The 24,140-nt window shown below is 31.6% G+C and overlaps 3 protein-coding genes across 3 annotated transcripts; 2 read left to right on the top strand and 1 right to left on the bottom strand.

The window, feature by feature from the left end:
- Positions 1–1,749: 1,749 nt before the first annotated feature.
- On the top strand, positions 1,750–6,935 carry LOC122608344 (phospholipase A(1) LCAT3). The gene is made up of 11 exons (XM_043781441.1): positions 1,750–2,108; positions 2,521–2,612; positions 2,714–2,841; positions 3,349–3,484; positions 3,590–3,641; positions 4,069–4,169; positions 4,747–4,926; positions 5,056–5,213; positions 5,364–5,418; positions 5,743–5,796; positions 6,562–6,935. Exons 1-11 carry the CDS (start codon positions 1,892–1,894, stop codon positions 6,724–6,726), a joined length of 1,338 nt encoding a protein of 445 aa, XP_043637376.1. The 5' UTR covers positions 1,750–1,891; the 3' UTR covers positions 6,727–6,935.
- Positions 6,936–8,853: 1,918 nt separating this feature from the next.
- On the bottom strand, positions 8,854–9,449 carry LOC122585471 (protein METHYLENE BLUE SENSITIVITY 1-like). Its single transcript, XM_043757600.1, has one exon. It carries the CDS (start codon positions 9,300–9,302, stop codon positions 8,985–8,987), a length of 318 nt encoding a protein of 105 aa, XP_043613535.1. The 5' UTR covers positions 9,303–9,449; the 3' UTR covers positions 8,854–8,984.
- Positions 9,450–16,257: 6,808 nt separating this feature from the next.
- On the top strand, positions 16,258–22,839 carry LOC122584657. The gene is made up of 10 exons (XM_043756701.1): positions 16,258–16,404; positions 16,557–16,618; positions 16,712–16,803; positions 16,896–17,040; positions 17,786–17,879; positions 18,105–18,298; positions 19,305–20,174; positions 20,655–20,727; positions 20,834–20,892; positions 22,488–22,839. Exons 2-10 carry the CDS (start codon positions 16,571–16,573, stop codon positions 22,521–22,523), a joined length of 1,611 nt encoding a protein of 536 aa, XP_043612636.1. The 5' UTR covers positions 16,258–16,404; positions 16,557–16,570; the 3' UTR covers positions 22,524–22,839.
- The last annotated feature ends 1,301 nt before the right edge of the window (positions 22,840–24,140 follow it).

Here is a 24,140-nt window from a genome sequence, read left to right on the forward strand (position 1 = left end):
GTTGAATGACTCAAAATGAAGAAAAAAAAGTGTGTAAAAAACCAAAATGTAACCGGTAAAAAATCCCAAAGAGATGCGATGTGGCAAAATTCGAATAGTGGTAGCGGGTGTGACATAAACCAATAGCAGCTCGTCAAGCATGCGAGTTGCTATTCACAAATAAAATCTATGAAAAAAACCAAGAAAACCCAAGAAAGAAAATACCCAAACGAAATTCGATATGGTAAAATCTGAATAGTAGAGTAAGGTATAGAATCATCCAATAGAACAGTGTCACGTCGTGGAATAAATAAAATAATTTACTATACAATTTTCTTAAGAAGAATAAAAAAATCCTCATTGAAAAAACTACACTATGTATACTCAAACTTATAAAATGTTTGTTTCTTATAGAGAAATGTTTGAACTTTTTTATTATAGAGGTTGTAAATATATATATATAAGTTATAGGAAGAATTGCAAAGAAACTAATGTAATGTATGAGTGAATTTTGTCATAGGAAAAAAAAATATTGAGTGAAATATTATCACGAGTTTATTGGTTTGACATAGTAGTGTAGAGTTTGATTTTTATATTTTTGTTTAATATTATTGTTTCTGAAAAGAGGTCAAATTTTCAGTTTTTGTGACCAACAAGACTTTAGGTTATTATCTATTCTTAGTAGTACTTAGCAGACTTCTTTCTATCTTATGTGTGTATGACTTTTTACATTTTAATTTCCCTCAAACATCATCGTAGACGGTATTGGGTAAATATCAAAGGAAAACGGTATTAGAGGTTACTTACTTACATAGGGTTGTTAGTGTATTGGAGTTTTTTTAATTATTTTTTTTTAAAATTATTTTATTTCTATCTCATAAACTACACAAATACTTAAGATGCAACTTAACTATCTATGGATAGAAAACAATTGATAGTGGTTATTTAAAAGAGAAGTGGTAAAATAAAAAATGGTCTTGTTTCTTTAGACCATTGGTAAGGATGGGTTAAGAATATGTGTGAATGAAGGATGAAGTAACATGAATGGTTAAGGGTAGTTGATGAAACGTCTAAGTGATATATGAAAGGTGAATGAGATCACCTAAGGTGTAAAGTTGATATGGGTCCTTTGTTTTTTTTTTCCTTTAAACTTTTTTGATTGGTTACTAAAGATATATTTAATAAGTATTAATTTTGAAGGTAAATGGTTACGACAAAAAAAAAAGGTGACGATGGTTAGTAGGTGATGCAAACATGGCATGAAAAAGTGTAGGTGAACAAAATAAAGAATTACAAATGATCTTGTAAGAAAAACAAAATATAGAGGATGGAAAAAATATGATAATGTTGTTTTTTTATTTTAAAAAATATATGTTACGACAAAGATCCACTAGATTTGTTTTCAGTGTTATTTAATTAATAGAAAATCTTTCAAACTTCATTTACTAAACAAAATTAAAGTTTTTTATAATTAAAATCCCTTTATGAAAAACATCAAAATATTTAATGACCATTACCATTCAAAGATTTCAACCTAATTGTCAACACCGTTGCAAATGAGATTGGAACTTATAAAAGAAGAAAAACGGGGCAAAGTATAAAATGAAGAATCTCGAAAGAATATTATTGTTTTTATTTTTTTTATTATTATTTATTTATTTATGTAAAGTAAATACAGTAGGACCCAATGAGTCATCATAAATCTTGCTGCCACATTTTTCTACTTGTTTCCTTTCCTGATCATATACAAACAACATAAATTTAGATAGCAACCACTTGTACTATAATACAATATTATTATTATATAATAATATAAAATATGTCTATATATATATACATAACGACGTCTTTCTAACTCCAACTACCCAGATACAAAAACGTGCTTCATTATCTAAAGCATAAAAACAAATAAATGGTGGGTGGAAAATGGTGGTGTTTCGGTGGCCGGAGCTCCGGCGAAAATGGTCCTGATCTTGACCCGGTACTTCTGGTTAGTGGGATTGGTGGGTCTATTCTAAATTCCAAACCCAAAAGTTGGTTCGGGTTAACAACCCGGGTTTGGGTCCGAATTCTTCTTGCTGATTTGGAGTTCAGGAAAAGAGTCTGGTCACTTTACAATCCTGACACTGGTTTGTTTTTTTTCTTTCTTTATTGTTCATGTTTTTCATTTTGTGTTTAGCGGTTTTTGTGTTTTTTAATTGTTGTTGTTTGTTTGTTTGTTTGTTTGTGATGTATACTTTAAAATATTTTGTGTCCTTTATTTTTTCATTAAGATTTTGTTAGTATATATTTAATTTAATTTGTGATATATACTTTAGAATATTTGGATATATGTCTGATGATGTCAAATTGGATTTTTTAAAAGATTTTGCTAAAGTGGTAGGATAGTAGGTAACTGAATTATTAAATATTTCCAACTTGCTGGGATATTTTGATCAAGTTAATTTAGTTATGTTAGTCAAGCTAGTGATGTAATGTGATTAGTTTTTTATATTGGAATTTTCTTTAAATTAGTTGAAGTTGGTTTGCTTTGTTTTTTAGGCTATACTGAAGAATTGGATGATAGTTCTACTATTGTTGTTCCAGAAGACGATTATGGACTTTATGCTATTGATATTTTGGATCCCTCATTTGTAAGTTTCTAATCTTCTATTTTGTTTGATGAAAATTGAGCAAGATTATAGTAGTATATGTGTTGTATATTTATGTATAATCATGTCTTGTGATATTTCAGTGGATAAAATGTTTACACGTGACGGATGTATATCATTTTCATGACATGATCGATATGCTTGTTAATTGTGGATACAAGAAAGGAACCACATTGTTCGGATATGGTTATGACTTCCGCCAGAGCAATAGGTACTTCACTTCACTTCAGGTTCCATCCATGAAGGGTGTGTTTTGACGTGCGTTTTAAGAGTTATTATTTTGACTTGAAGATGTTAATTAAAGATAACTGATTAACTGGTTTACATTTATATCAATGCTCAATCATTTACAGCTGCTTCTTATAGCTCCTTCAAATCTTATTCTTTAACCCAAAATAATGCCAAACACTCGCGGTAATCAATTGAAATGCACTTCACATGGTATTAGCTCTCAGGGGTGTTTTTATAGTATTTGTTTTTGAACTGTTTATTAATCTTTTTTTTTTAATGGAAGCGTTTGGATGATTAGGTTTTGCTTGTAGCAATTGGATAATCGATTTCTTACTTATATTGAAGGGTAAAAGGGCAAAGGTTTCCACATCTAAACATCCACATAAAGACATAACAAGTCCAATTAGTTGAATTTTTTCAAAAAGATTAATAAGAAAGTAACAATAGTCCTAGAAATTGAGCTCCACTTTTACTATATTGTTGGCAGAATTGACCAATTAATGGATGGCCTCAAAAAAAAGCTAGAGACTGCATATAATGCTGCTGGGGGTAGGAAAGTCAACCTTATATCACACTCAATGGGTGGATTGCTAGTGTCGTGTTTCATATCACTTCATTCTGATGTATGATGGTGACCCTTTTTTTTTTTTAGTTTTTCGTCATGGATATATGATGAGCATATATTTCGTAATTTCATGAAGAACGTGACATACTGCTTCTTGCTACAGGTGTTTGCCAAGTATGTTAATAAGTGGATAACTATTGCAAGCCCTTTCCAAGGTAATTTACGTTGTTTTTCACTTTTTGTTGTATATGCTGAATTATATCATGACCTTTTTTATAGGCTAATATCATGAGCTAGTGTATCATGAAAAACAAAAGTCATGCAGGTTTTTTTTTTTTGTTTGTTAGATACCTCACATACAATTGTGTGTAGTTAAAAAAATAGTCCCTGAGAGTTAATACAGGTAGTACACTGAGATTTTATATGAAATTATGAACTTTACTTGTGGATAGTCCTACTCTAATTATCTAATATATTTCGGCCTGAAACTTGTTGCTTATAGATAGCGACAATCTTTAAATTGAATTAGCATTTATTACATATTCGGGTTGACGTAAAGTAGTCATTATTATATATTTATGTTGCCATTGTTGCACTGAAGGAGGTAGCAAATAAATTTGAGCAAGCTACTATGTGTATCAGGTGCACCGGGATGCATCAACGATACACTTTTAACTGGATTACAGTTTGTGGAGGGACTTGAAAGCTACTTCTTTGTATCGAGGTGGTCAATGCATCAACTGGTAATGCCTCTGCATGAATACGTTGTTTGTGCGTTGTGAAAGTTATAAAGCTTGTATTTATGTTTAGGAATCTATTTTCTGGGTCACAGCAATCAGTTTCCATTTTTTGAATAAGTAGATTTTGGATCTAGCTGTCTAATTACTTCACGATTAAAAGTCAGTGAGATGCCAGCTGCGACAAACTTTATTATCTAAAGAGAAACTTCAAATTTACTTGTTTACCACTTCTGATTATTTAATTTGGCAGAGGTTTATTCCCATGTCACAAAACTCTCTCCTTATTTAGTGAAAATATTATTTTTAGCCATAATATATAGTAGTTTCTTCGAGTAATCAGAATCAAACAGCATAGGCACATCCACACAGCTATTTCTAAAATCCATAAGATTACACCTGACCTAAATACCCAATATGGTTATTCAGTATTGCAGTCACCTCGAAAAAGTACTAAAAACAACGAAACGTACATACTTCTAGGAACACAACCTAAAGATCAAGGATTATTGTTACATAAAAAATAATACTTAAACTGTAAACGTGATCAGGAGGTGATTTGCCTCTCCTTTTGTGTCTCCAGTTGGTGGAATGCCCATCAATATACGAGATGATGCCCAATCCTGAATTCAAATGGAAAAAGCAACCTGAGATTAAGGTCTGGAAAAATTGTTCAGAAAATGGAGAAGATTCAGTTAAATTGGAAAGTTATGGCACAACTGGATGTGTAGAGCTGTTTGTAGAAGCATTGAAGGACAACGAGGTATTTTCTTTCAAAACTTTAGACATTGCAACTCTAGAAGATGTCTTTCATGGCATTCAAATTTATCTAGAAAAACTCGCTGTTTTTTTATTTTTATTTTTATTTTTGTGGCTTCTTCAATCTTGGCAGATAGAGTATAACAAGAAGACTATATCTCTGCCATTCAACTATGATATCTACAAATGGGCTGCTACTACACGCAAGATGCTAAACAGTGTGCAACTTCCTAAAGGAATTGAGTTTTACAATATATATGGAACATCGTTGGAAACACCATTTGATGTTTGGTAGGTTCAAATATGTTATTTAAAATAAGTAAAGTCAAGAATGTATTTAACAATTTGTTTTTAAGCACTATGCTACGAATCTTTTATCACCAACACTTGGACCATAAATATGATATTTATGTATCGTCACTTCTGCTTAAAATGTTGCAGTTATGGTTCGGAAACTGATCCAGTCAACGAGCCATCTGAAATTTGCCATACATTGGTAAGTCACTCAACTCTTCCAGTAAAACATTTGAACTCTATGTTTATCTCGTTCAATCGTTGATCTTGTACTTGATATAACTATAGTTTTGGTACATGTTGTTTTGAACAAATTTTTTATGTAAACTTTTGGTGTGTTAGATATGATTATTTGAATCAATTGATTGACTAGGTTAATGCATTAGAAGTATACTTACCATTCGACCCACTAAGCCCTTTTTGCGTTTTTGATGCATTGAGAATGAAGCATAACTTGAATCTATCCGAAATGGAAACTTACAATAGTATGCTTGGTTTTAAGAAGCATTGATTCTTCTTTGTGCAGCCTGAATACTCGTATGTGGATGGAGATGGAACAGTACCCTCTGAGTCTGCAATGGTTATATTCCTTCCTTCCTACCTTATATCATATTTTATGTTTGTGTTTATATGACCTCAAATATATTCCAAATAATCTGGTCAGATATATAAATTTGTTAACTTCGTATATGACGACTAATTTTTTCATAATTTTCAATAGTTTAAGATAATTAAATTTGTTGTCCAGAACGGTAGTGGGACTTCCACCGCCAGTCATGCCCTCTGATTGACTGTGCTGGTGACGTGGTCGATCTCTACCGGACGATGAAGAGGTAATGTCGCTAAGTCCAATCGGCCACTGCTGTTAAAAAAAAAAGTGATCTGATTTTCTGAGCAACAAATTTGACCACAACAGTCAAAGGGTGTTTATTTTCATTCTTGTGCTTAGAAATTTGTTTATATTAATTATTATAGGTGACAATTTCAACCTATTAATTTATAAATTGGTTGATTTGGGTTGTGTTATGCACTTATGGGGCACACATGTTAAAAGTCTGTCCAAATTTTTTTCTTTTAATATGTACGACCTTGTGAATCATTTCATATACAGATCAGATTATTATTGTTAAGTTATTATGTCGTCACTAATCACTATAAACACAACAGTTATTTGTAAATTTCTTCTAAGATGGGCTAGAAAGCGTTTGCGGGTCAACCTATCCTGACCCGCTTTGTTTCGACTTTCGACCAGCATTCAAAAGTACATGTTACAATTATAAATCATCTCTCTCAACTCTGAACTGCGTATAGTACCTCGGAACTAAACTGTGATCTACATGTACAGGCTGATGGTTTTGAAGCAATTGAGCGGGTAGGAATCCCGGGTGCTCATCGGGCACTATTAAGAGATGAAACTGTATTTTCATACATACGGAAGTGGTTAGGAATCGAAGAATTGAACAGCTCACGTGTTAAAACCTCCAAAATCGTCAATGTTGATTCATCTTGAAGCTTTAATAATGGAGTTCGGTTTGGGATAATGGTTGTGGTCTTGTATCTTAGTAATTCATGACATAAAGTAGGCAAGACGTTGCAAAGTATTTGTAACTTGCAAGTTAGTGTCGTTAGCGACTAGCTCTTTAGGTTTGTATTACTATGTTGCAATAAGAATTCACTTTGGTATAATAAAATCAGTTGGCAAGGACTAGTTGAATAAAATTGTCATGTTGCTGTTTTCGTTTTAAGCAAGTTTTGTCCATTAACTCGCTTGATACCATGACGTATAATGTGAGTTGAAATTAATCACTAACATCGATTGTCACCCTTTCTAAGAACCACTGAATGCAGATTATCATCAGACATCAGGCATGATTATCATCTTGCATGATTACAAAACATAAACTAGTATCGAGCTTAAACAATAACTAAATATTCAAGCTAGAACACAGTTTTGAAAAGTTATTCGAGCTCAAGCCAAGCCTAAAATTCTTGATACACAATTTCGGCTTGTTGATACTCCTAGTCTTAACAGCGATAAGAGAATGATAATATTGGATCAACTATTCGGGGTAGCTTTGTTCATTTCAATAGATAGCAATATGGCATGATCGGGTGCAATAAAGGCGGAACAGGGCAGCAGGGCATAATCACTACATAATTTACCTGAAAAACACAACCCAGTGTTGGCCTAGCTACTGGTAGTTCACTTGGACATGATACAGCATAACTCTTAACTCTTAAGGACTCGTGTTCAATCCCACATATTTTTGATCACTTGTCAGTACATATCTACACCCTTCTGTATATAATTGTAACTATAAAACATTCACAACACAGATAACTAAATAAAATCGTTCTGCAGCACTGACTTACTTCTTGATATATTTCCTCCCCTTCTCAGGCATCTTTTCTCCCCTATAATGAACCCATCAAAATTTTAAACACAATACTATTACCATTTTTCCCTTACAAGTTTTAAGCATATGCTCCTAAAATCAACAGTACCAACTTCCAATACCCTCATCTCTCCATATCACATATAAACAAAAATTTTTGACAGTATAAGTTGAATCAATATGATAAACAAGAATATAATTCCAATTTACATAAAAATGGTTAAGAACAATCTACATCATAACAATCGCACACTTGAACTATTAAAGAAGATTATGTTAAGACGTGTGATACTTGATGATGACGAAAGTCACCTGCATAAATTACAATATGCTTCAATTCCTGAAGGCTTCTGCAGGTAATTAAACATTATTAGTGATTGCATAAAAAGTCCTAAACGAAGTAACTCCAAGATTTATCCGCAAAAATATACTAATTGTATGCTCATCATCAGTCATCACCCTAGTAGCCTATCAAAAACCATCTCTTACTAGTTTCCTAGATGTTTAATTAGCCTAACAGCCGATAAACGAACATTTGCCAGCAAAAAAAAAAACACACCTATAACTGTCAGTCAGTCAATTCAGAATATTACACTACTCTCACCTATAAGTTATAACCAGAAGCCCTATTTATTTACAGAAAACAAACTCTCGCACCCTAAAGCTCCCTGAAAGCATACAATAAGTTACTATTCAATAAGTACTCGCCATAACCCCATAGAATAGACCACGAAACTCTATACTTGACACCCAAATATATATAATTTTTTCGAACCGCAAATCTACTCTAACCCATACTACTCCAATAAACACCAGGAAGCACCGGTGTCAGGGATTGAACGCTGCCTTCTCCCCGAGACGCAAGACCCCCTGATACCAAGTGGACTAACGCCAAACGAATTGAATAATTAAAATGAAAACTTATACATCCATTATCGATTCTTCTATCAACTTTCACCTCTTTGTGGCCGGAGGTCCTTATGGAAGTAGTCTCTACCTTTGGGTAGAGATAAGACTGTCTACAGCTCACCTCCCCGTACCCTGTCTAGGGATTGGGTCTTTGTTGTTGTTGTATCGCTTCTTCTATCAGCAAATTAATTAACAAGTATATAGTAACTTTTTGGTTAATAAGCCTAAGGGAGCTTCCGGGCCATAATCTTATGATGGGCGCGCACACACACACACATATATCTATATATCTATATCTATATAATAGGAAGAAAAAAAAAAAAAACAGAAACTAGAAAAAAAAAGTTAAAATCCTTAAGCATCATCAATCCACAATAGTACAATATGGCTCAAATCTTTATCCCATTCCAAGAAACAGACCAACATTAATAACAATAATAATAGAGAAAAAATGTGTAGAATTTCACTTTTTGAGGCTACCACGAACACCGGGACGAGGTTTGGATTCAGCAATAGGAGCAAGGACAGCATGTAAGTTAGTAACCTTGGATTCATCGAAAGGAATCTTGGGGTGTTTAGAATCATGATGAATCTGCATTGTTTTAACATCAGGTGCGGTTATTTTGCAATGCGGGCATTCGTATTTGGCGTGGCCGCCTTTTTCCTGACCGGTACGGTCGGCAACTCCTGCCTTGCCGCCACCTTTGTTTGTGGTGGCTGCCGCCACTTTTGCGGCGATTTCTTTTGCTGTGTGTTTCTTTGGCTTTGCTTTTCCTGTCATTATTGTTTTGATTGATTGATTAAGGGTTTTTGGCTGATATATATGGAGAACGGAAATTGATTTGGTCCGATATATATATGGGTGAAAAAACCCTAGTTTGTTCTTAAAAGGTGGCAGCAAACAAATGGTGTCTGATTGGCTTTATTTCGATCGTAAATCCCGTTATTGTTTTTTTTTTTTTTTAAATGATAATAACAGACCTATTCCATTAACAGTACATGCATAAAAGATATTACTTAATAACCTTTATCTGAATTAACAAAACTCTTTTTTTTATAGAGTTTTAATTACAAGATTGATTGATAGTTTATACATTTTTGCAACGGGTCCCTTTAAATATCGTTATAATAGGGTCTTTGTTTTGAGAAAATTTTATAAAATTGGTCCTTTTTTACCAGAATCATTAATGACTGTCGTTAGGTCTACACGTGCCGATCACGTGCAGGGACAAGGTCTTATTTTCACACAAAACAGAGACCGTTTTTCCAACATTTATATGTATCTTATAGATAATACATGTAGATATCATCATCTTCTTCATCAACAAACACTATTAGATTCAATTTCACCTGAACTCAATTATATCAAATATATATATATATATGGTTAATTACAAAAATGGTACCTGAACTATTCTATCATATTGCACAAATCATAAATAGGGTTTATTAATTACGCCAGTCATACCTAAACTTATCATTTTTTCACTCGTACGATACCTGGACCTAACGTCCATTAGTTGTGCTCTTAAGTGTCCCCGTGTACATGAAATTTGTAAATTTCATTATAGTTCAAGTACCATTTTTGTAATTTACCTTATTATTAATATTTTAGTTTATAAAACTATACTTTATCAATTAGTATTATTTAATAAAAGATAATATCTTTAACGACATTTACTCAGTAATAAACTATAATTTTATGAAAATTTATTAATATTTTATAAATATTTATATTGTTTTAAAATATAACAATTTATTTTTTACTAAAAAAATTATTATTAGTCTATAAAAGATATTATTTTTCTATATTTAAATTTTATTAAAAACTATTCATATTGAATTGTATATCTATAATGATCTTGATAGATATATATTTCATGATTTATTTTATACTTTTAAAAAAAAAGATGAATTAGAAGGAATGTCTTAATTTTTTGTATCGCATTAATACCTACATATTCGCCATGCAATAGTTTTTCTAAGGAAAATAAATAAATATGAAATTACACATTTATCAAAATAATCATGGATCTATAATTCAATATATTTATTGTTTTTAATAAAATAAATTCTTTTATAAAAATTAATAACTATTATAGAATAAAAAGAATCTTTTATAAAAATTAAATATTATTTCATAAAATAAAAGTAAATATTTTTTAAAAAATAAATATTTATAAATTTTTTAAAAACTATAATATATTACTAAATAATAGTCATTAGAAATATTAATTTTTATTAAATAATACTAATTGATAAAATATAGTTTATAAACTAAAATATTAATAATAAGAGTAAATTACAAAAATGGTATCTGAAGTATAATGAAATTTACAGATTTCATATCTGTACATGGGGCACTTAACATCACAACTAACGGACGTTTGGTCCAGGTATGGTCCGAGTGAAAAAGTAATAAGTTTGGGTATGACAGACGTAATTAATAAACCTTGGGTATGATTTGTGCAATATGATGGATAGTTCAGATACCAATTTTGTAATTAAACATATATATGTACACACACAATTTAAACAGTATAAAATCATCTAAATTAACCATACAAATACAAATCTATATATACATACACATCAAATCTATACATCATTCATTTATCAATAATATATATATATATATACATATTCTGTCGTCAGGGTGAATTCGAGAAGTCGTGGATGCAATGGTTGAGATTCAGGTTGGGGCGGCCGACTTGTTTGGCCTCATCCTTCGCCTTGTGTGGGTTGCGATTGTCCGATAACATGGATTGATTGATTGCGTGATCTTCCTCATCCAGAGTTCATTGTTTGATTTGTGTGTGTTTTTTGGATTTTGAGAATTTTGTAGTGTGTTTTTGGATTTAAAGAATAAAACTAGTTATAAGGCAAAAAGGTAGAATTTGAAAACTAGCCGTTATTGTTCAAAAATATCTATTAATATTCAAATTTTGTATTAATTTTTATGTTTATTTAGATTATTTAAATATAATTCCTTTAATTTTTAAGTATAATTTTACATTTAAAGTATAAGTATTTTTTTGTTCCATATACTAATTTTTATATTATTAATAATGTAAAAACTCGTGTATTTAACACGGAAGTTTGGATAGTATAGTGATAATCGGTAGAAACAATTTTTTGTGATGAACGTACAACAAAACCCTCTTTGGATTTGCCAATGATCTTTCACGGGAAACGAAATTAGATGGGCCAAATTGTTGGGCGTCAAAGATTCATGCCCAGTTTATTATTTATGACCAATATAATTGCTTTTTTACTCAATCTATTAAGATTTTTTTTGGGACGAAATCTATTAGGATGATTTGGCCCGTCTTACTTGCAAGATTAGAATTTATAGAATGCAAGAGTTAATAAGTTATGGTTTTTTCGTAAATATCTACTGTGTAAATTCTCTATACACATCGCGTGTTAGTACATAGGTTTTACATCTATTCTAGTTATATACTAGTAAAGTATAAGTCTAGTATAACATATACATACTAGATTAAACTCATATGTTGTTAGGTAAGATAATTAGTTATGATAAATTTAATAAATTAATGACTTCGTAAAATAATAAATCTAAATGCAACTTCAATTCTTTTATATTTTATTTTTGTAGATCTTACGTTTATAGAAAAAAAATATATATATATATAAAGTTATTTATTTAGTACAAAGATGTTCTAATAAAATAATATTGAAGAATATTTAAATTATACAATAAATTATTTAAAATACTTGATTGTAAAAATAATAGGATACACTTAGAAAAAAGTTATTATAAAAGTCATATAATGCATCAAACCTAAGATAAAATTTGATTGTTATATTTGTATATTTGTGTTAGTATTAATTAGTATTAATTTTTACTGTTATTAGTAAATAATTAGTATTTTAGTATGAATAATAATAATAATTTCAAAGATGTAAACTAAATAATTGAAGATTTAAAAAGATTGATTTGGTTGTACATAAAAAATCAGATAAAATTAAAATATAATCAAACTAAAATTTTTTTTATTAAACAATAACATGCAACAAATATGTATATCAAATAAATAAAGTCTATCAAAAAAGATTGAGTTTAACCACAATTTTATATATGGGATAAATGCTTAGTTGTCAATATATAAAAGAGATTTCTACATAAATATAGCCACATATGCAAATATATATATCAAAGAAATAAAGTCTATCAAAAGAGGTGAGTTTAACCATAATTTTACACATGGGATAAATGCTTAATTGTCAATATATAAAAGAGATCTCTACATAAAAATAACCACATATGCAATTTATTATCCTCTCTTACACTATATTCTTGAGTTTATAATTAGAAGAAAGGAATAGATAAGATTGGATAGGAGTGAAGATGGAAAAAAAAAAGTGTTTACGGAAAAGAAAAAAAGATATGGTTTTACAAATATAGCCTTTTTGAAATAAATATTAGATGTAAGTTAAAGGGTGAATTGGTAATTTTATATATTTATCCTCTCATTTTTAGCTAAATCATGTCAAATTGGCAAGGAAACTTTAAGCTTTAAAACATCCAATTTTTCCTATCATTTCTTGTCCTTTCTTTTGAAAAATAAACTCAAGAATGAAGATTTAAAAAAATTTCTTATCATTTCTTTTCTTAATTCATGAAAAAAATCTTGAGAATGCACCCTTAGTTATAGAGAGATATCAATGACGAATAAGATCCTTAACAAAATTCAAAAGATGTAAACAACGAAATCCATAATCAAAACGGAGAATCTAAACAAAAACAAAGCTCTTAGTGAAATCAAATTTCGTTACTCTAACTTGCGAGAGTACGAACGAAACATGAACAATAATCGATTTTGACAAAATGCACAACCAGTTGATCTGCCAGTTAATTATGCTACATAAAAATGTAAAATTCAGTGATTCTTCTTCTAAAATGCATGATTGACATTGAGAGTTAACTAGCATCAGCTATTACATTAGATGAAGTTATAAATAAGATAGGTTGAAACCTAACAAGTCTTTAATTTAGTGCTCTGCCATCACTAGACCACCAGCTTGACATAAACAATAACAAACTAGCTAGCTAGAATATGCAATTAGACCACCAGCTTGCCGCCGCCACAACCACCATTTTCGGTTCTCCATTACTAGTTTTCCCTTTTACGTACATATATAATATCTTTTCCTTGCCTATCATTATCGGTTCTGCCTTTTATTTTCTTTTTATATTAGACTCGAAAAAAAAGAAATGAGTATAAGTTTATAATGGTATAATTTTATAGTTATATCTTTATTATTAAAATGATAGATTCGTAAAAGTATTTTTTTTCCTTTTTAATTATCTCGAATTTGTAAGGAAAAAGGACTAAAAAAACATTTTATTTTTAGCCGATTTCCTTTTCAAATAATGTTTTATCTTTAAATGTTTTTATTATTTCCTTTCCTTTCATTTCCTATTATAAAACATGAACTCGTGTTAACTTTTTACCTTTTGAACATAATATTAGATTACATGTACATATATAATTAAGTATGTCCAAGTAATTATTTAAACTTACTATTAACTTTCATTTTTCATTTATAGTTACAAGATATAAATAAATCTTTTATATATATATATATAAATATCATGTTGATATATCATTATATATACTCTTTTCGAGAAGGACATTATCGGCAAATCTCTTGGAATTCTCTTATCAATATAACTTTTTTCTTAGAGAAATAATCCATGAAAGCCAATCATTATCAATATACAAACTGCAACCAGAGTTCCCGATAACATTTACTATCAATATTTCTCTTACAAATAACATGAAAAACACTAATTGAGATTAAGTCAGTATTTAACCTAAAAGATAATCTTGGCGCTACTAAGATAGAGATCATATCAACCCCATCAACGATTGCATTGTTGAAAGCATTCATCATATTAGTGAATGTGCAAAATTGTGTACAAACTTTATACACAAATGGTCATACAAAAAGAAAGTCTATCCTAGCAACTCCTTCTACTAACCATAATAGTTTGCGCCGTTCACTTCATTCCCGGCTGCAATTGATGCGAACATTGGAACCATGTCATATTTGTCAAGAAAAACACATTATTTTACTAATATGACATGCTCCAATTTTAGGAAGATAATTGGATTATAACTATAAAAAAATTTGAAATCATAATTACTATTTTACCATTATTATGATAAAAACTTAAAAAATTATAATTGTAGTATTATCATGTAAATTAGATTTTAGAACTGTGTCAAATACTGGACACAAGACTTATGACAAGAGTTACAAATTAATTTAAGTTGGTCGTCCATGTGAATATATTCTGTTACAGGCAAACATTACGATAATAGTGAGATAATTTAGATGTGTACTACTCGATCTTACGTTTTCTATCATATAATTGATTGAGACTTCATATAATGATATAACGATGAACCATTTTCTTGGTTACCTTCTGTTAGATCTGTTATATGCTAATTAATTTTTTGGATTTTTGTTTCTCATTAAGATTTCTTGAATTGTTGTTCATATTGTTAATGAGTTTGTGTTAGTGTGGATGTTGAATTATAAGTTTGACAAAGTAACAAAAGATATGAATAGTAAAATAGTAGAAGATTGTTTTGTGGTAGGTTATAAAATTATATAATTTGCTTTAATTATAACTCATCAGCTGATCTACTCATATGAGCTTGTATTCTCTTTTTCTATTTTTTTAATATATATATTATTGTATTATGTTAAAATGTTTATATTTCATATAAAAAAAAATAGAAAGAAAAAAGAAAATAAAAGGAAAATGTAGCATTATCCTAATCACTGACACAAATTATTTATAATATTTTAAAGATAAGATAAATTATTAAATATATAAATTTAAATTTAAATATCGTAAGTAAAAACAAATGTATTTTATTTTTTGAAATAATTTTTTGTTGACAATATTTTATATGTTGGAATTTTTTTAATTAATTGATAAATTTTTTTTTTTTATAAAATCTTCTCAAATTGATGGTTAAAAAATAAATATAAAGTAAATATTTAGGGCTAAAAAGTGTATATTAGTGATGAAAAACAAAAAAATGTAAATTAATGAGACTTTTTATATAAATATTAATAAAATTCTAATATAATAATATATTTAGATAATGATTATTAAAACTTTTAATTTAGAATTAAATTAAATGAAGTCATGGTGAATGATGGCAAAAGATAAATGTCTTACGAAATGATTTGAAATCTCAATAAAGTTATAAGGGCGAGACTTTTTAGCAGGAGAGGCGAATGGTTTACCCATGTTGGTAGGTGTCAATAACAATTCTTGAGTGTCGATGAGAAGCCCCTAGTAAAAATTAGGTTTGGTTGCTAATTGTGCAGAGCAAAGTTACTCAATATGATGAAAAGTGGTCATATTTATTTGATGGGAAAATGATTTATGATGTTAACATCATCTTTATTGGATGATGTTGCTCTCACAAACTTACTTAAATCAATTTTTATACATGTCAAAAAGCCATAATTTTAATAGTTTATGAGAGCAACATCATCTGACCAAAATAATGTTTACATCATCCAATTGATATTGAAAATGACCAGGCTGCAAGCCTACAACTTTTCACTTATGTATGCTTTTTGCCACAGCCTACAACTTCAATCTATGAGTATTATTTAACCAAACTACGAAATCGTAGCCTAGCAAAGATTATTTAAGTATCAAGTTGGAATTTCAAAACTTTAGCTAGGTCAAAGGGTCAAGTTCCCCTTTTCCCCTGGCGGCAAACCCCATTGAATTATCAAAACAAGTAGCATTTCCTGCTTCATTGGGGCTTGGGTTTCTTGAAATTTGTTAAGGCCATATAATATTTTATGCTGACGTCACTCAGGTTTTGATCAGCAGACTCTCATTACTTGATCATTATCATTGTTATTATTATTATTTGTTAACCTTAGTTTAACAAAACCCTTTTTTTTTACTGTATAAAAATATGAATATATCATCATCATCATGATAATGTTATTTTTGTTTTTGGAATAGGTTATTGATTGGCAATGGCATTTGACAGTACTAATACTAGTGGATCTTTCTTCATAAAAACAGTTACTTTCCCCCTTTTTCTTTCTTTATTTGTTCATCGTATATACTCGATTATTCGATTATACATAATACCAAAATCTTGTAATGAAAAGCAGGTTGAATTGCAAAACTGGTGGTTAACGAAAACACCCGGAACACAATACGATAATGAAACACTAATAATAGGGGTTGCTGGTGTCTCCCAACAGTATGTTACTTTTTATCACATTCATTATGATGATTTTATTTTCGATTAATATGCATTAGTTTAAATAGTTATGATTAGTATTATAATTATAGGAATGGGGTAGGGCGATGTTTCTATTCTGCACCGATACTTAAGGTAACGGATTACTTTGAGTTAGAGACTGTTGACGGCGTATTTGTCATTTTGAGAAGCTTTATTGACAAGGAGCGCACCCTCGAAAATGGATTCTCCCCTGAGGTAGTACTGTTGTAGTCTATATCATGCTTTTGTACTGCTCTTGTCTTCAAGTTTCATTCTTTGGTCAAGCGGTCACCGGCTATATGAATTAAATTTTATGTAATGTATTGGGTTACCTGGTGTATTGTTCTTGACTTAGGGGTGGCGAAAAGGCAGTCATGGGAGTTGGCTAACGGGGTAAAACGGGTAATTTTTGTATAGGTTGGGTTGACCTGAACTCAGATTTTTTTTTCTTTTTCCAAAATTTGTTAACTTTTCCAAGTAATTATCTAATACTAGTGCAAAATTTATATTAATATATATTTACATAATAATTTAATGTGTTTTAATAACAATGCTTTTAAAGGTTTTAACCGTTGTATGTATATAAAGTACATTCTGGGCGACTGTCGACCCATTTCACCCGTGCATTTATAATTTATAAGTTAATTTTATGATTTCTACTTAATCAAGCGAAGAGGTATACCTTTTGAGGACACCAAAGAAAAGTCGACCCTTTGGTCCTGATGTACACTTCGTAACTAGTATTCTAGCGGCTTTTTCCTAGACTTTTCCCATGCCATCCTGAGATGTTTACTCAGTGTGGTTCAAACCCGGGTATCCTCTAAGGTCTTTAGGATGCATTACAACTAGGCCAGTTAATGGGTGGGAAATGTCACCTCTAGTGTTGCTCAAATCAACTTGGACTTCTTCAACTTTCTATATGTATTTCAAATTATAATATAATGTTACTTTACACTTGCAGGTGTTTGAACATTTTATTTTTGGTTTTCCTCTTAACTGGAAACAATTTGCTACAAGCAGTCCCGAAGACTCTGCTGCCAAATGTGTTGCAAGAGGTATATACATACTCATTGAAAACCCAAGGGGTTAGAAACCCATGGGTCACATTTATACCATGTTTATTTATGTGGATAACATGGCTAAAGTTTCATATATCATGGTATTTCAGAAAAATTAGTGGCTATCTATCAAATAACTGGCTGTAAAATGTCTGTTTTTGTACGAAAACAAAAACAATAAACACGTAAGTCTGGTACATGAATTTCTCACTTTCTGCATAGGTTTGGAGTTTCCACCACATGAAGATGGGAAAGTCTCGATTGAAGGACATGCTGACTTTCATGATCGCTCCCCAAGTAAATCACAGCAAAGTGATATCTACACCGTGGATATGGAAGTTCAAGATTGCGAAGACACAATTTTGAACAATAAAACTGCTACTGTCTCTAATGCATCCTCGTATGAAACTCCACAAGTATGTTTTCCTCGTTATAAATACCCTTCTATCATCTTTTTCATTCATATTATATTCTTCCTTCCATATCTTTATTGCATTTCTTACATTTATAAAACCAAAAAGATTTATGTTATAGTATGTTCGTCCTTTTAGCTGTTTCTTTTCTTGCTAGCTCATTTTTCCATCGTACATTCGTATGTTAACTTTGTAAAAGTCTCAAAGCGTACTAAAGTGGCAAAAGGTTCTAGGCCTTGGGGCGATGACCACAGGCCCAATCTCGGGCCTCAAACATGTATGGCACATGTCTTGAATCAATACCAAGTGTCAAACTAATTAACAATGTTGTGCAAAAATAAAATGATGACTTAATAATCGAAAAAACAAAAAACATATGTCATGTTTTGAGAACATGATGAGGTTATGCTTGAAAACATTCAATATAAGTGTCAGATTTGGTGTTGTGTTTTGAATCTTGATGGTCGATTGAATTTATGAAGGATTGGATTTTTTTTCAATCTTTGTTAGGGCTTTTCATTTACAGTACTATGATATTTAGGATTGTATGTAATTTATAAAGGATTGGATGTTTGTTTTAATCTTTCTTAGGCGTGAGTTTCAATTTTTAATAATGGGCTGATTAGATATTCATGTCCACTAAACTATGGCTTCAACTTTGTAATATTAGTTTGGGCTTGTCCAATTATATGAATTTACATGAATTCGGAAGAATTGATTTTCATATACGAGATATTATTCGTTCTTTGAAAATGAAACAATTGTTTTTAACTGTTTTTGTACTCCATACTGGAAAAAATATGACCAATTGAGCTTTGAAGTTTGTATGAATATCAACCGATAACTCTTTCTGGATCCTGGGATTGATAAATTATGTCACTCATATATGGTAACTTCAAAAGATGTGGCCACGTGTCCATTTTGCCCCTTAACCCAATCTAACGCTTAAATTTTTTCTGAATGTTTTATTTTTTTTCTTTAAGATAACTCATTATGGTTCTCTGAATAGGAGCACCTAGTTAAAGCTGGACATGAAATTCCAGGTAAAAGATCTCCTGTGACATCCGAATATGAGGCTGATTCAAGTCCCTTGGCTAGTCCCATTGTAGGAAAGGCTGCGAACTCATCAACACCTAAGCGTTTAAGAGTTTCTAGCAGGCGTATGACAAGATCCATGACCAAGGTGGATATCAGTAAAACCAATTCTCCACTACTAAATGATATATCTAATTTGAATAAGGTAGCTCTTATTGATCCCGATATTACTGAGGATACTAGAAATAAGTCAACGTCTCAAGTTGGGATTTCGAATCAGGGGGAAAGTAAGGATGCTGATGCAGGGAGATATGATTCAAAGGAAAAAGAAACTACAGATTTATCTAAGGCCAATGTTTCAATAATAAATTCAAAACGGAAACAAAATGACCAAAATGTTGATGATACTAGAAAGAAGTTAACCTTTCAAGTTGGTATTTCAAGTCAGAGGAAAAGTAAGGAAGCTGGTGTAAGCAGTGAATCACAGATTGGCATAAGGAAATGTGATTTAAGGCCAAAACTCAATAAATCTGGCTGTTCAGATCCATTTACTAACACGAGTGTTGGTGTTGTAAGCTCAATAAATGCCTCCACTGGGGATATCAACTTTGCTTCTGGTGTAATAGCTGAAAATGACAACGCAGTCCCTTCAAGGACAAACATGAAAGGTTGCCAAAATAAGGGAAAAGGTCAAGAAGGTGTAGCTTCAAAGGCCGAAATTGGTTCTGAAAAGGTTATCACTCGCAGCAAGTCCAGAGGCAACCTGAAATCTCCAAGTTTATGCCATGGAAGCCCTAAAACGCAACTTAAAGCAAGTCCCAAAACTCATCCACAGGCCAACAAGGTAAATATTTTTTCTGTAGAAAAACACAATTCTGGATACAACTCTATAAAAGTTGGTTGTATGGATTTAATTAGGAGTTGTTTTTCGATATTTAATTGATGGTTTATATCAAACTATAATAACTATCAGTTCAAAATGAAGTTTGTGTGATAAAGAACAGAAAGAAAAATTATTTCTCAGTTGTAATTAGCATTCTGGAGTTTATTATCAAACTTTAACTCTATTTTTGAGTGTGCAATATGTGTCTGCTGTTATATTATATAGCTCCAAGTCAACAATAGCAGTGTTCATAAATAACAAATAACTTAATAGCAAAAAGGTTCAGTTTGAATTGTGGCATAATTCGATGGATGTGATTCTAACTGCAACTTGTTATGAATTTCAGAATGTCGTTCTAGTGTATAGTTATTTGTTACCGCACACAGCTGTATTTGCTTTGTATACTTGTTTCTTTTGGATTAATAAGATGTCATTGTTTAGGCCTCCAAGGAAGAATGTGGAAGTGAATACACTTTGTCTCCAGAATCTTTGAGTGGAAAGAAGTCCAGATCGGGTAAGAGCTGCTCTACAGAACAATCATTTTACCCTTTTGGACCTTAAGTTATTTGGCGGTTACCACGAAAGAGAATTACTTGATTACATTTGTTAATTTTCTGCAGGAAGAGTGCTCCTACCCAAATTGGAATTCTGGCGCAACCAAAGAAAGGTTTTTGATGAGGTTTGTAATACTTTTTAAGGATACTTGCACAATTAAGAACTTTATGGTCGTGTAGTATGTATGTGATTGACATTGTATAGGGTTTCTGTATGTCTATGGTTCTTTTGAGGTAGTTTCACAATATAATAATATGATACAAACTTAATTATGGAAACTAATAGGAATTACATGTTACCCCAAGATATCATGAAAACTTATTCTATTAATAATTTATCACCAACCGACGTGAATGCTGTATACGTGATATTGCTAGATGTAGCGTTGACCAGTGGATTGTGACAAACTTGTCACTTGAACCACGTGTGTCTTCATGCATAATCATCTATTACTTTACATCGTTGGTATGGTCAAACCTATTTGCCGAAAGTTCAAAAATTTGCAAACTCTTAAGGGTGTTTTTTAACTTTAACAAGTCCATGGTTGATTTTTATAATATTGTCAAGTCATGGTGTGGTCCTAAATCCAAGGTCCATTGTTTTTCATCGATGTTGAAGAATAGTTGTGCAAATCTGAATCCTTGGCTTTTGTTTTACAATCTTTTAGCTAATCATGGAGTGTACGAAATCAAAAATCTTTGAGACTGTTATGTGGTGTTTTGCATGCTTGGGTGTAATTGCCATATTTATTTAGATGGCATTTGGTTTGTATTTAGGTTTGGTAATGGGAATGGAAATGGGTTTGGGTTTGAAAGTAAATGAAAAGAAAAGGGATATTAGATAATATGTTGAATATGATAAATGAGATAAAATTGGAATGATTATATGTGTGAAGGAGAAGGTGAAAGAGAGGGGGTACTGAAATTAAGTATGTGTGAGAGAGAAGGTGATTAGAGCAGATGGGTCATGGGGGGTTGACCCAGACCTGCCTAGGTGGTAGCTTGTTAGAAAAAGGTGGTTTTCTACGTTTTGCGTCCATAGCGGATCAAAATTGATGAAATAGTGAAAGGTGGTGCAGAGGTGGTGTGCTGGATGGTTTTGTGTTTTGGAACCACACCTTATGCTCTTAGAAACCTTTCGTGATAGCTAGGTTTTTAGACACCCATGTGGCCATGTTTTATGGGTTTTGTCAAACCCATTTACTTATAACAAACAACGTGAATGGGTTTCATATCTATTCTCCACATGCAAAATCCCATTTACTTAGTCATGGTGCTTTTATTATAAAATTTGTTTTCCTACGAATTGATTTATGCTTGAAATTCATCAATGAGTGGCCGTGACAAGTGTGGTTGCTTTATTGGTCCTTGGGGCATTTATCTGCTTGTCTTAACTCTTAGTGTACCTATTGTGTTTTTGTTCACATTATAGGGCTTAAGTATGCTATGAATGTTCTTGTTTTATTGGTGACGTTGCATTCAGAATCATTCCTTAGTATTTAACCTTGTCTTTTGTTTTAGACATTGGAAAAACCTTGTTTTTCAAGCTACTTGATAATTAAGTTGATGGATTACCTTTTCTTTAATTCATTGTATCAAATATGGATTGGCAATAGTAGTTAATTCAAGTTTGTTGTATAGACTTTATACGTTACCTGACGCTTTTAATCTCCTAAAGTTACTTAGGTTTGTTGTAATATATTCCCCTGATTTCTTTCAGAATGGAGAAGTGTGTGGAGTCGAGGAACGTGTGTGATACCATCATCAGTAGATGGTTTGCCTTTGCTATCAACCTATCATGATCACAGCATTTATCATGTGTGGGGACTGTGATGCAGTTTTTTTGGGGTAAAGGGTTTTACCATATATATATATATATTAGAACATGCGATGTAAGCGTCACATCAACTTTTACAATGCCCATTCACAACTGTAATGTAGTTTTGTGGTAGTAACTTACCTAAAAAAAGATTAATATTGGTCCTTGTTTACTGTGAATGTTGTATGATATGTTGGGTTTTACCTCATTACTTACCATTAAGCAGTAGTTTTGATGGCTGTATTTCCATAAATTAGTTTAACATGACTCAGTTGCTTGTTTAAGCTGTACTAAAAGGGGTGTCTGTTTTGACCTTGGCTATCAGTCAACTGGATGGCTTTGTTTATTGCTGTTCGAGTCACTGGGTCACGATTCTACACCTTCCAGCAAAACTAGGGAAGTGTAGGTTTTTGGTCAGCAAGATCTATTCCGGGTTTAATGTCTAGCGAGAATGCTTGTACAAATTATCGGTCGTACTTTTTACTTGGCATCTTGTTTGCGAAGTAATGACATACCTTACCATGTCTGACCAAATCTCAGAATATCAGTGTCATCTTCATTGTAACTGGAGTACTGGACCTTGTATACCAATTTCTGGTTATCTACAAATAAGCATTTCTTTTTAACATGTGACACTTGATGAGTTTGGAACTTGGAATCATTATTTACTTTTAACAAAGTTTTACTACAATAGTTATTCATCATGGAATGCATGAGTTTAATCTAGTAATTTATATAATCATTGTTGTAATCTGTAAATTACAAACACCGAAAAGAGTTTTTTATGTATATATATTCATGGTTAGCCACTATTACTAATAAAGTATGCCAAAATGAAATAGATGAATAAAGTTTAATTAAGGCAGTAGCAAGAGGATTAAGAGGGGAGGGAGTACCCATCGGGTATGGGATTGGGTACCCTGACCACGATCGGGTACACCACTGCAAGTAATCGGGTAGCGTTCTGGTAGATGGAATCGGGTATGATTTCGACTATGGTAACCGAACATTGGGTTCAAAAATTGGAACGTTGGGAGGGGTCCCATCTCGAGCAACGGTTAGTTGACCACATTAAAAAAAAAAAAAATCACTTCCCTCCTTATTTAAACTCCTACCTATTTCTTCAACAAAGATCACTGGCCACCTCTTTCTTACTTTCTTATATATATATATACAGCCGATATATAAACCACTACCACCACCACCACCCTCTCTTCACCTTCTTCACAATGGAACCACCTAAAGGTAACCAACGAAACCAGCACCAAGGTTATCGTCAACCACCACCACCACCACCACCGATGCATACTATATACATACTTCGTTTTTGGTTTAATAATTGATGCATTGTCTTTATATATGTAGTTTCATGCGAAGGGGAGTGGATGCAAAGACTTGGATGTTACGACGACCGCTTTGTTCGATTACCTTACCAAAACGGACAAGCATTTTACGCATCTACCGGCATGGAAAGTGGTGAAAGATCATGACAAATGAAAGCAACAAGAATGTTTCTCTGATATTGTAGGAGTGGGAATCGGTTCGTCTAGCGGA

Source organism: Erigeron canadensis, chromosome 1 (assembly GCF_010389155.1).
Source record: "Erigeron canadensis isolate Cc75 chromosome 1, C_canadensis_v1, whole genome shotgun sequence".
Taxonomy (NCBI): domain Eukaryota; kingdom Viridiplantae; phylum Streptophyta; class Magnoliopsida; order Asterales; family Asteraceae; genus Erigeron; species Erigeron canadensis.